The following is a 12,741-nucleotide window of genomic DNA, read 5'->3' as shown; positions in this document are numbered from 1 at the left end:
CCCTTTCACTCTGGCATTTCATCAATTAGAAAAAGAAAAACCACAACACCGTAAACTAAGAGAAGCCCCTTATGGGTCTTTTGACTTTCAAGTTTATTTAGACACAACTGGAGTCCCACAGGGGGTACCTGATGAATTCAAAGCCCAAGATCAAATAGCTGCAGGATTTAAATCAGTGTTTCCACGAGTAACTATTAATAAAAATGTAGATTAGATAGATAAATCACATCTATTATAATCAATATTGGTTTATTAATTACACCAGAAATGCTGTCAAAGAAATAGCCAACCAATTAAGGCCTACTAGCCAGATAACTTAGAAAACCAAAATGGCCCTGGACATAATATTAGCTGAAAAAGGTGGAATTTGTGTTATGATTAAAACTCAATGTTGTACCTTCATCCCAAACAATACTGCCCCCAATGGGAACATAACGAGGGCCTTACACGAACTTACCACTTTACAATGAATTAGCTAAAAATTCTGGCGTCAATAACACGTTTTCAGAATGGCTAGAGAGGTGATTCAGTAAATGAAAAAAAATCATAGCCTTAATTCTTACTTCTCTTACAGTTGTAATAGGTGTACTAATTCTTGTTGGGTGTTGTGTCATACCATGCATCCGTGGGCTAGTACAAAGACTTATAAAAACAACACTTACGAAAACCTCCCTTAGTTCTCCTCCACCTTATTCAGATAAACTTTTCCTTTTACAAGGTCAAGTCAAACAACAAAGCAAAGGTATGTTTAAAAAGTTTTAAAAAGCGTGCGGTCGCGGTGGCTCACTCCTGTAATCCCAGCACTTTGAGAGGCTGATGCGGGCGGATCACCGGAGGTCACAAGTTAGAGACCAGCCTGACAAATATGAAGAAGCCCCATCTATACTAAAGATACAAAATTAGCTGGTCATGGTGGCACATGCCTGTACTCCCAGCTACTCAGGAGGCTGAGGCAGGAGAATTGCTTGAACCTGGGAGGCAAATGTTGTAGTGAGCCAACATCGTGCCATTGCACTCCAGCCTAGGCAGCAAGAGCAAAACTCCATCTCAAAAAAAAAGTTTTTTTTAATTATAAAAATTAAAAGGGGGAAATTGTAAAATACAATAAAATTCCTCTTCAAAGGTTTAGTCTTAATCTTCTTGTTCTTTGTTCTCAAACTCAACTTTCTTGTTCTCCATGCCTCCTTGCCCCTAGTTACTGCAACAACCTTCCTTCCCGACAGCTCTAATCAATAACTCACATCTGTTCCCTTCATTACTCACTCTGCACCCTTTCCACCCTTCAAAACCACACGTCCCACCACTGTGACTTATACATGCCCCTTCCCTTCCTTATTTGGAAAAATATTTACAAATAGCCAATCGGGTCAGTTTAGATTGTGCGGTCCGACCCCAGCCCATGGGGGAGTAACACAGAGGTAGAGACTTTACGTTAAAAATAAAAACCCCCTTCCCTCCTTTGTTCAGGGTGCTCTTGCGATCGTGATTAATGCAAACAAAAACCTTCTGCAGAAGTAAATTGCCTTACTAAAAATACTTTTGCCTGAGTACTGGTTTCACTTTGCGACACCGAACACTTTACTTCCAACAGTATTATTAATATGACAACAAAATACTTCTACTCACCTTTTCAATACATTCAAAAAGAGAGAGTAAAAAAGAGATAGCATGTTCCCATGCTCTGGGGTGGACGTGGCTCAGCTTAGGGAGGATGCCCTGACTGAAAAGGCTGCAGCTTAGACTGTTACTCTTCTTCACTCAGCCCGGCATCTGATCTCATCTTCTGTCACTCAGGTCCTGAGGGGGCGGGGCCTAGGCATTATCCAATCAGGGACGCTGGGCTAGAAACGTCCAATCAGGCACACAGCCGGAAAGAACAGGGCGGCTTCTGGTTTGGCGGGTCCTTTGTCTCTCGGTGCAGCCGGAGCTCCAAGTCTCCTCTTCGCTACTCTGTGTCCTGTGCTTCTACAGGCCCAGCCTCTGTGGCCCTGTGACCTGCAGGTATTGGGAGATCCACAGCTAAGACACCAGGACCCCTGGAAGCCTAGAAATGGTGAGAGTGCCGGTCCCACATCCCAAGCGAGAGGGAGGGGCTGGTTGGAACCAGTGGGAAGTGATGGTGGCGGGACTCAGGTATCCCCGTAGTCAGCTCCACAATCTGCGCCGGAGTTCTCCTTGCCCAGCTCGGCCTCAGTTCCCTTCAGCCATAAGATGGCGGCTGCGCTGATAGCGCAGCCCCCAGGCGTCCTGTCTCTTGACTGCGCGGTGACTGTGCCCTGGCCTGGAGCCCTCCCTGGGCAGCTCCGCACCCGCAGCGCCGCTTCTCTCCCAGATTGCGCAGAGACCACGGGAGACTCGTCAGGGGAGAATCCTGACTCAGAGTGTGGGTTCACGAATGGGAAGAGCTTTAGTGCATTGGGTTCACAGTTTCTCTTTTCTCCTATTAAAAATTTATGGAGCTGGGCAAGGTGGCTCACTCCTGTAATCCCAGCACTTTGGGAGGGCGAGGCGGGCGGATCACTTGAGGAGTTGTTAGGGCAACTAAGTTTGTCTTCAAAGACTCAACTTCCTGGGCATAAGTTGTAAAAATTGTAAATCAACCCTACCTCTTCTTCTTCCCCATTCTCCTTTTCTCAAAACATTGCGCGTTTACCCTATTTGGAAAAAGTTTGTGTCTAGCCCAAACGGGATCAGTTTAGATTGTGCGGTCGGACCCCAGCCAATATGGGAAGGACACAAAAACCGGAACTGCGTTAGGGTTAAATTCCCCTTCCTGGCCCAGCGCGGTGGCTGATGCCTGTAATCCCAGCACTTTGTGAGGCCGTGGCGGGTGGATCACAAGGTCAGGAGTTCTAGGCCAGCCTGGCCAACATGGTGAAACCCCGTCTCTACTAAAAATACAAAAATTAGCCGGGGTTGGTGGCAGGCGCCTGTAATCCCAGCTACTTGGGAGGCTGAGGCAGGAGAATTGCTTGAACCTGGGAGGCGAGGTGCAGTGAGCCGAGATCTTGCCATTGTACTCCAGCCTTGGTGACAGAGTGAGACTCCGTCTAAAAAAAGAAAATAGACATCTTAAAATTTCCTTCCCTTATGTAAACACTGTGTTTGAGTAATTTCACGGATTTTTCAAACACTGAGTTTCAAAAACCAAGTGAATAACTCTGACATGACAAAGCTTGAACCTAGTGACTCCAAGCTAAGGCTAATATTAAGCCTAAAACAGAAGGTTTTTTTTTTTTTTTTTTTTTTGACAGTTTTGCGTTTTGGTCTTGTTGCCCAGGTGGAGTACAGTGGCGCGATCATGGCTCACTGAAATCTCCACCTCCTGGGTTCAAGCGATTCTCCTGCCTCAGCCTCTCAAGTAGCTGGGATTACAGGCATGCACCATCATGCCTGGCTAATTTTGTGTTTTTAGTAGAGACGGGTTTTCTCCATGTTGGTCAGGCTGGTCTCGAACTCCCGACCTCAGGTGATCTGCCTGCTTTGGCCTCCCGAAGTACTAGGATTACAGGCAGGAGCCACAGGGCCCAGCCAACAGGAGTTTATAAAGTCCTATTTAGCTTTTTCTGGGGAGTTTCCCCTGCAGATGTCCCAGCCTATTCACCGCAGCCATGGAAGGAGGCGTTATTCTGATAAAAGCTACAGAGCCCCAGAAAGCTGGGGCCCCACAAGCAGATGCAGTTAAGGTTAAGATGAAAGGAAGCTGGGAGGATCTTTTTTTTTTCTCTTTTTTCTTTTTGAGACGGACTCTCGCTCTGTCGCCCAGGCTGGGGTGCAGTGGCTCGATCTCGACTCACTGCAAGCTCCGCCTCCTGGGTTCACGCCATTCTCCTGCCTCAGCCTCCCGAGTAGCTGGGACTACAGACACCCACCACCACGCCCGGCTAATTTAAAAAAATTTTTTTAGTAGAGACAGGGTTTCACCATGTGAGCCAGGATGGTCTCGATCTCACGACCTCATGATCCACCCGCCTCGGCCTCCCAAAGTGCTGGGATTACAGGCGTGAGCCACCGCGCCTGGCCTTTGGGAGGATCTTACTGATGATGAAGTTGTCATTGTTTTGAGGAACATTTTAGACTTTGTAAAATAAAAACGTTAATTTATGTAAAAAATGAATTTCAAAAAAGTATTAGAACAGGAGGAAGTACCAACTAGCTATAAGATCTTTATGGCTTGCAAAAATGTAGGCAGAAAAGGGCTTTTCTCCCTAGGGAGGAGCAAACAAGATTAGAAAGGAGGTGGGAGGGGAATGGCAAATGGAGGGTGAAAAAGTCAGATTTTACATCAGAGAATGTCTCACCCTGAAATCACCATGTTCTTAGGAGGGATGTAAAGTGGGGCTATATGTTGACTCGGAGTGAGGGTAGCTCAAAGTTCAGGAGCCTGAGGGAGGGAGATAAACCTAAGTAAAGTTTGATGAGGAAATATTTTATTTTAGGCCTAGCCCTGTGGGTTATGCCTGTAATCCCAGCACTTTGGGAGGCCAAGGGGGGCAGGTCACGAGGTCAGGAGATGGAGACCATTCTGGCCAACGTGGTGAAACTCCATCGTTACTAGAAATACAAAAGTTAACTCGGCGTGTTGGCGCGCTCCTGTATTCCCAGCTACTCGGGAGGCTGAGGCAGGAGAATCGCTGGAACCCGAGAAGCAGAGGTTGCAGTGAGCCAGATAAAGCCACGGCACTCCAGCCTGGCGACAGAGTGAGACTCTGTCTGAAAACAAACAAAAAAACAAAAAAATATTTCAGGCCAGGCACGGTGGCTCACACCTGTAATCCAAGCACTTAGGGAGGCAGAGGCAGGCGGCTCACCTGAGGTTAGGAGTTCAAGACCAGCCTGGCCAACATGGTGGAACCCTGTGTCTACTGCAAATACAAAAACTAGGCGGGTGCTTGTAATCCTAGAAACTTGGGAGGCTGAGGCAGGAGAATTGCTTGAACCCTGCAGGCAGAGGTTGCAGTGAACTGAGATTGCGCCGCTGAACTCCAGCCTGGGCAACAGAGTGAGATTCTGGCGCACACACACACACACACACGGGAAATATTTTGACCACTGAAGACAAATTTGGCTGATTTTTTTTTTTTTTAATGAGAAATAGGAGAAAATGTGCAGAATGTGTGTCTGGCTGTGTGATAGGTAAGAAAAGAGAGCACTAAGTCATAAGGGAAAGAGTGTTTTTCTATAAACTGTTTATGGAGCACACAAAGGATGGAGAATTGTATTAATCACAAATATTTTCCAGGATTATCTATGTGTTTCATCTTTCCCCATCTCTTTTCTTTGTTCTATGCATTCTTCCTTTTGGCTTTTCCTGGGCTGCATCTTATATATGAAACCGGTAAACATAACTACAGTGTTTTGCTGAGTTCTGTGAGTAGCTCTACCAAATTGTTGAATTTCATGGAGGTGATAGGAGTCCTCAATTTTTAAACAGTAGCTCAGAAGCATAGATGGGCCCATGGGGTTTGTGGCTGGCATCTGCAGTGAGGACAGTGTTGTGGTACTGAGCCCTGAATCAGGTTCTGTGCTGACTGTGTGTGGTGTCAGAATTCAAATGTTAAGACAATGAGTTGGTGTTGGAGAATTGTTTGATGTTCAGCAAACTACAGATTTGGTGCCAGAAAAAAGATATCACGGAGGCCTGGCCTGGAATAAAACTCTGGGTGTTTAGGAATGGGAGGCTCTGCTCTCCTGTACACAGGCTGTCACACTGCCCATTGTCCTGCAATTCCAGGTCTTCTCCCAGGGTGACAGATGACTGAAAACTAAGAGAAAAGGAGCTCTGATGACAGACTCCCTTTTCTCACAGCTGCCACCACAGGATTCCCACCCACTCACAAAAACACACACACTAGACATTGACATGTCCACACTTCTCCCAGAACTACGCACTACCCTCAGGAACCTCACCGTGGCATTTTTGGTCTGTGTTTTTTTCGAAGAACCCACAAGTGTCTACAAGTCCCCTGGCATATCTCAACCCCCAGACACTGAATCTGCAGCAGCAACCTGTTTTCTCCACCAATCTAGGGTCTGGACCACCTGTTCATAATCCTTTCACCTATGTTGCGCTCTCTCCCACTCAGGGATTTTTTTTTCTTTTAGCTTTTATTTTTGGTTTGGGGTACACATGTGGGTTTGTTATACAGCTGAAATTATGTTATGGGGATTTGGTGTGCAGATTATTTTTTCACTGTGGTACTAAGCATAGCACCAAACAGGTATATTTTCTGATCCTCTTACTCCTCCCACCCTCCACCCTCAACTAGGCCTCAGTGTCTGTTGTTTTTCTCTTTGTGTTTATGTGTTCTTATTACTTAGCTCTCCCTTGTAAATAACAACATGCATTTGGTTTTCTATTTCTGCATTAGTTTTCTAAGAATAATGGTCTCCAGCTTCATCAATGTTATTGCAAAGAACATGATCTTTTTTTTTTTTAAATAGCCACAGAGTATTCCATGATGTTTATGTACCATATTTTGTTTTTACTAAATCTTTTATTTTTGGAGACAGGGTCTCACTTATGGCCCAGGCTAGAGTGCCATGGCATGATATTGGCTTACTTTAGCCTCAGCCTCCCAGGCTCAATGAATTCTCTCCTACCTCATCCTCCCAAGTAGCTGAAACTACACATATGTATTACCACACCTGGCCAATTTTTTTTTTTTCCATGGAGACAGAATTTTGCCATGTTGCCAGGCTGGTCTCAAACTTCTGAGCTCAGGCAATCCACCAGCCTCAGCCTCCCAAAGTGCTAGGATTACAGGCATGAGCCACCACATCTGACCATACCATATTTTCTTTATTCAGTCTACCATTGACAGGCATTTATGGCCTGTCCACGTCTTTGCTATTGTGAATAGTGCTGCAATGAACATGCATGTGGCTGTGTCTTTATAATATAATAATTTATATTTCTTTGGGTATTTCATGTGCGTCTGTGTGAAGAGACCACCAAACGGGCTTTGTGTGAGCAATAAAAGCTTTTAATCACCTGGGTGCAGGCGGGCTGAGTCTGAAAAGAGAGTCAGCGAAGGGAGATGGGGTGGGGCCGTTTTATAAGATTTGGGTAGGTAAAGGAAAATTACAGTCAAAGGGGGTTTGTTCTCTGGTGGGCAGGAGTGGAGGTCACAAGGTGCTCAGTGGGGGAGATTTTTGAGCCAGGATGAGCCAGGAAAAGAACTTTCACAAGGTAATGTCATCACTTAAGGCAAGGACCGGCCATTTTCACTTCTTTTGGGTGGAATGTCATCAGTTAAGGCAAGGACCGGCCATTTTCACTTCTTTTGTGATTCTTCAGTTACTTCAGGCCATCTGGGCATATAAGTGCAAGTCACAGGGGATGCTATGGCTTGGCTTGGGCTCAGAGGCCAGACAGGGTATATATACCCAATTATAAGGTTTCTGGGTCAAATGATAATTCTGTTTTTAGTTCTGTGAGGAATCGCCACACTGCTTTTTACAGTTGTTGAACTAATTTACACTCCCACCAGCAGAGTATAAGCATCTCCTTTCTCTGCAACCTTGCCTGTATCTGTTACTTTTTGACCTTTTAAAAATAGCCATTCTGACTGTATGCCTGCTTTTGAAAAGCATCTGTTCATGTTTTTTTTGCCTACTTTTTAATGAGGTTGTTTGGTTTTTCTTGTAAAATTGTTTAAGTTCTTAATAAATTCTGGATATTAGACCTTTGTCAGAGGCAAAGTTTGCAAATATTTTCTTTTATTTGATAGGTTGTCTGTTTACTCAGTTTCCTTTGCTGTGAAAACCTCTTTAGTTTAAATAGGTCCCATTTGTCAATTTTTGCTTTTGTTACAGTTGCTTTTTGTAGCTTCATCATGAAGTCTTTGCCAGTTTCTGTGTCTAGAATGGTATTTCCTAGTTATTTTTCAGGGTTTCTTTTTTTTTTTTTTTTTTTTTTTTTGAGATGGAGTCTCGCTCTGTCGCCCAGGCTGGAGTGCAGTGGCACGATCTTGGCTCACTGCAAACTCCGCCTCCCGAGTTCACGCCATTCTCCTGCCTCAGCCTCCCAAGTAGCTGGGACTACGGGTGCCCGCCACCACACCCGGCTAATTTTTTTTTGTATTTTTAGTAGAGCCGGGGTTTCACCGTGGTCTCGATCTCCTGACCTCGTGATCCGCCCGCCTTGGCCTCCCAAAGTGCTGGGATTACAAGCGTGAGCCACCGTGCCCGGCCTTGGTTTCTTATAATTTTAAGTTTTTCATTTTAGTGTTTAATTTTTCTTGAGTTGATTTTTGTATATGATGTAATGAAGGAGTCCAGTTTCAGTCTTCTACATAGTGCTAGGTAGTTATTTGAGCACCATTTATGAAATAAGTAATTCTTCCCACATTTCTCTCGTCAGCTTTGGCAAAAATCTGATGGTTGTAGGAGGATGGCATTATTTCTGGGCTCTCTATTCTGTTGGTCTTTTGCATTCATGGATTTTTTTATAACATCTTTTTCTCTTCTGCTTTTTCCCCCATAAAGATTCTTTCAAGTGCATCTAGTGTGCAAAATTCAGGTGTCCAAGAGTTCAAAAATTCTTTAAAAAGTTCCAAAAAAAATTTTGCTATTCTCCCTTTTCCTTAGGGATTTAGATTATACGTAGATGTTTTTTCTGCTTTTTAAAACATATCTGTAAATCATATTAACAGCTAAAGTTTTTGTAATTTTTTTCTGACCCCAGATTGTCTTTATCTAGTACTTCAGATTTATTGCTTTGTTTTGGCTTCTGAAAAGTTTATTTTTTCCATTTTTAGTCCTTCAAAATAGACACAGATTTGTTTAGATAAAAGCTCATTTTAAGAGCACACAGAAGCTTAGCACAAAAATAGGATTAAATATAGCAATACCGAATGATAAAAACTAAAACATACTAAGTTCCATTGACAGAAACCTGATTATTCAAGTTAATTATCAAATATTTGCAGGCTGAAGTGCTTATACTGCAAAAGCAAAAACAGTTCAGTGTGTAAACTGAACAGTGGAGTCTGTAATTGTACCTTGCTTTCTATTTATTACTTCAGAACAATTAGCATAGTTATGTGTAGTATTTGCGGACAACCTGCATTCATATAAATTTAACAGTTTTTTTTTTTTTTTTTTTGAGACAGAGTCTCACTCTGTTGCTCAGGCTGCAGTACAGTGGCATGATCTCAGCTCACTGCAGCTGCTGCCTCCTGGGTTCAAGTGAGTCTCCTGCCTCAGCCTCCCGAGTAACTGGGATTACAGGCATGCATCACCACACCTGGCTAAGCTTTTGTATTTTTAGCAGAGATGGGGTCTTACCATGTTCGCCAGCTTGATCTTGAACTCCTGACCTCAGGTGATTCACCCACCACAGCCTCCCAAAGTGCTGGAATTACAGGTGTGAGCCATAAACAGTATATTCTGCAATAGTATGAATATAAAGCCGCAATACTTATTTTGAATGAATTGCTTAAATGGTTATTTTAATATTGTTATTTATACTTTAGAAATATAAAGTGTTTTAACTGAAGTATAGTTGCAATTTTTTTAAATGCTACATACATTACTACTAGTACATTAAAATATTCATACTTATTTATATCTAATATCCAAAGAAAATTTACTACCAAAGTGTTACAGTAGATGTTAGTCTGACATGTTTATTACTTTATTCAATAGGGATCATTATGAGTCAACACAATTTTAATATCTTTTGTTTCACTAAATTGGAACGCTGCTGTTACAGGACAAAGACAGGTGATGTGGCCACCAAAAACCATAATATTCAGTTAACTATGTTACAAGCTCTAATATATTCCACTATATGAACACAGTCAGATTCTGTTTCTTCATGAAAAAGTGTTGTTGGAAGTTGACAGATGATTTCCATATAGAACCCCCATTCAATGGCTAGAAAATGAGACAGCAGCAGAGATGGAAAAGAAACTTTATAAAATTTTTCTGAAAATCTGTCCTCTTTCTTCGTAATGCTCATGTTTCTCATACTGAGAGTAGCTGTGCACTTTGGGTGTTTAGAAATAAATTACTTTTAGGGGCATATTTTCTGGCTGATGATCAATCTTATATCTAATCTGAGCTTTTTCTTAAGATCTTTTGAACTTTTTTCTTTCAAAATAATCTTGCTGGCCTGGTGCGGTGGATCACCTGAGGTCCAGAGTTCGAGACCAGCCTGACCAACATGGAGAAACCCCTTCTTTACTAAAAATACAAAAATTAGCCAGGCATGGTGGTGCATGCCTGTAATCCCAGCTACTCCAGAGGCTGAGGCAGGAGGATGGCTTGAACCCAGGAGGTGGAGGTTGCTGTGAGCCAAGATCGCACCATTGCACTCTAGCCTGGGCAACAAGAGCGAAACTCCATCTCAAAAAAAAAAAAAAAATCTTGCTCAGATGGAGATTTGGTTTTCTCTCTAATGCTTTGGGTGTCTGTTTCAGAAATCCTATTAGTATCCCATGGTGTCTGAATGAGGTGGGCTGTCACAGTGAGAACTTTTGAAGGTATGTCTATCTGGACTCATGCTGAAAATTCAGAAGTATTTTTTCCATGTCACCATTATAAGTAGAAACTGAGGCTGAAACACTGCTCACATTCCGATTATTGTGAAGGTGAAATTCTATCCACAACGCCTGCAGGCTCTCCTCCTGCAGCTCAGATGTCACTCTCTGATGTGACAGTAGAGTGCTGCTGTGGCAAATGGGGTTCACATAAAATGTGAGCTGTGCTCTCGGCTGTGCCTCAGTGGCAGATGGTAGAGGTCAAGAGAGGACACTAGCAACTAGGAGGAAGTAAACAGGAGTGCTGTAGCCCAGTGCCAGGGAGTACAGAGCCACTGCTCTAAAATGTAAATAGCCAAAAAGAACACTATTCAGCCATTTTTGTAGCAGAGTGAAAGCCTAGCTTCAGCAGGCACCTGGCTTCAAGCTGCTAAACCAACTCCTGTTATGACGATGTGAAAAGTTTATTTGTCATTGAATATAAGCAATTAGTGTACACAGATGGCCTCTTCAATATCCAGATGAATTTAGGATGAACTATATATGACATGGTGTTGAAAATTCTTCTGCTTGTGGACTAATTATGATGACCATCTTTCTGACTTTGAAGTCTCTTAAGCAGATTGATGATGATATATGTCACATTCAAGTTTAATTGTGTAATAAAACAATTTTCTTTCTGTTCTATTATTGTGAAGTTTCTCTGAAAATAGAGAAAATTTTTCTTTTAATTATTGTTTCCACAGAGTGTCTAGAATTACCAGACATGATATAAACACATAAGGTGCCAACCAGAATTTACTGTAGAGGGGACTTTCCCTCTCAGACTTTGAGTCAGCTCACACTTGTGCAGCAAAATGCATGCTGTCCCTTAAATATGCACGTGGAATTTTGTCTCTGCCTATTTGGTATTGATAGTTCCTCTACTGTCACTTCTAGAGAGGCTAGACCCAATTTCTACAAACTTCACAGGGCAGCAATTAATCATTTTACCTTTTTCAGTGACTCTTGTATCTTCAGATCTGAAACTGATTCAGAAACTATGGAGCCCAGAAACCCAATCAGAGTAACATGTGTGTACTGAGTAGACATGTAGACACGAGAATCTCCACTTTCCTCTTCCTCCTCTTGCTAAATTCTCACAAATGTACAGGTAAACACCTGTGGCTACTCCAGTCATTCAGGCCCTAAACTTGAAGCTCCAAATTTTGAATCCAGGTCTTGAGATTTGGGGGGAAGAAAAACTTATCTAAGAAATGCAAGTCCCTTTGGTTATGAAACTCAGACATTAAAATGAAAGTACTGTTATGTCTTTCTCCCCCCTTTGAACTATGTATTCATCTCTTGAAACTGTTCACTATTGCCACAAGTAATTATAAATTAAACTAATAATGCCACATTAGACACTATATCCTGTACCCTAAACTATAATAATATATATGTAATCAATAATCGATGTTACTTCTGTAAATAAATAAAAACTTCTGACAATCAACTTTGTATCAGCCCACTCTCTGTCCCTGTCATCTTGTCTTTACAAATCATCTTGTAACTGCTGGTAATCAAAATGCAGATTCCAGGCAACTTGAATCTTTGCTCCCAGGTTATAATCCTTAAGCTTGACCCAAGTAAACTGTCTACTTATTTTCATGTTCTGTCAGCTTTTTTTTTTCATGTAGACTCATCATTTAGAATGTGCTAGAGCAGCCTCTATGAGGGGATCTCTCCTTTGATTGTACTCCACTTGCTGTAACACCAAAGGATGCAGAGCCAGGTGGATCCTACCTGGAATCTGCAGTTAGGTCTGGCCTCTGCCTGGGATTTACAGGAAAGGACAGGAATTTGGATTGAGAATGTACAGAAAATGAACAAAAGTCATTTTCTGCATTGTGAATGTAAACATAGACATCTTACAGCCTCCATTTGGGAGTGTGGCTCTTTGAGATTTTCACATCTTGTTCATTGACCTGCTACAGTTATGTGAGGGGCTTCAGGAGAAAATAGACTCAGATGGCAGAATCTGTAAATGTAAATAAGCATCTTAGGAGTGAGAGATCGAGGCCACAAAGTATCCAGAGCCATGAACACAATTATATTTAGCTGTAAAATGTAATACTAGAGTAGAGTATTTTTTATCTTTCTCTTACCCAAGAGCCAGCAAATCAGAATGGGTGATCCAGGTTCTGGAGCTCCACCAGGGCAGTTCCATTTTCTATTTAGAGTTAGCCTGAGTCTCTCCAACCTGGCTTATCAT

The 12,741-nt window shown here is 42.5% G+C and overlaps 1 protein-coding gene across 1 annotated transcript in view; it reads left to right on the top strand.

The window, feature by feature from the left end:
- The first annotated feature begins 1,853 nt into the window (after positions 1-1,853).
- LOC100592035 (zinc finger protein 93-like) overlaps positions 1,854-12,741 on the top strand; it is a 32,655-nt gene continuing 21,767 nt past the window's right edge. The window contains 1 exon segment of the mRNA XM_030820304.1: positions 1,854-2,053. Coding sequence (XP_030676164.1) covers positions 2,051-2,053 — 3 coding nt within the window. The 5' untranslated portion in view covers positions 1,854-2,050.

This window comes from Nomascus leucogenys, chromosome 10 (assembly GCF_006542625.1).
Source record: "Nomascus leucogenys isolate Asia chromosome 10, Asia_NLE_v1, whole genome shotgun sequence".
Lineage (NCBI taxonomy): Eukaryota > Metazoa > Chordata > Mammalia > Primates > Hylobatidae > Nomascus > Nomascus leucogenys.
The sequence above is the reverse complement of the archived record's forward strand: the minus strand, read 5'-3'. Positions and strand labels throughout refer to the sequence as shown.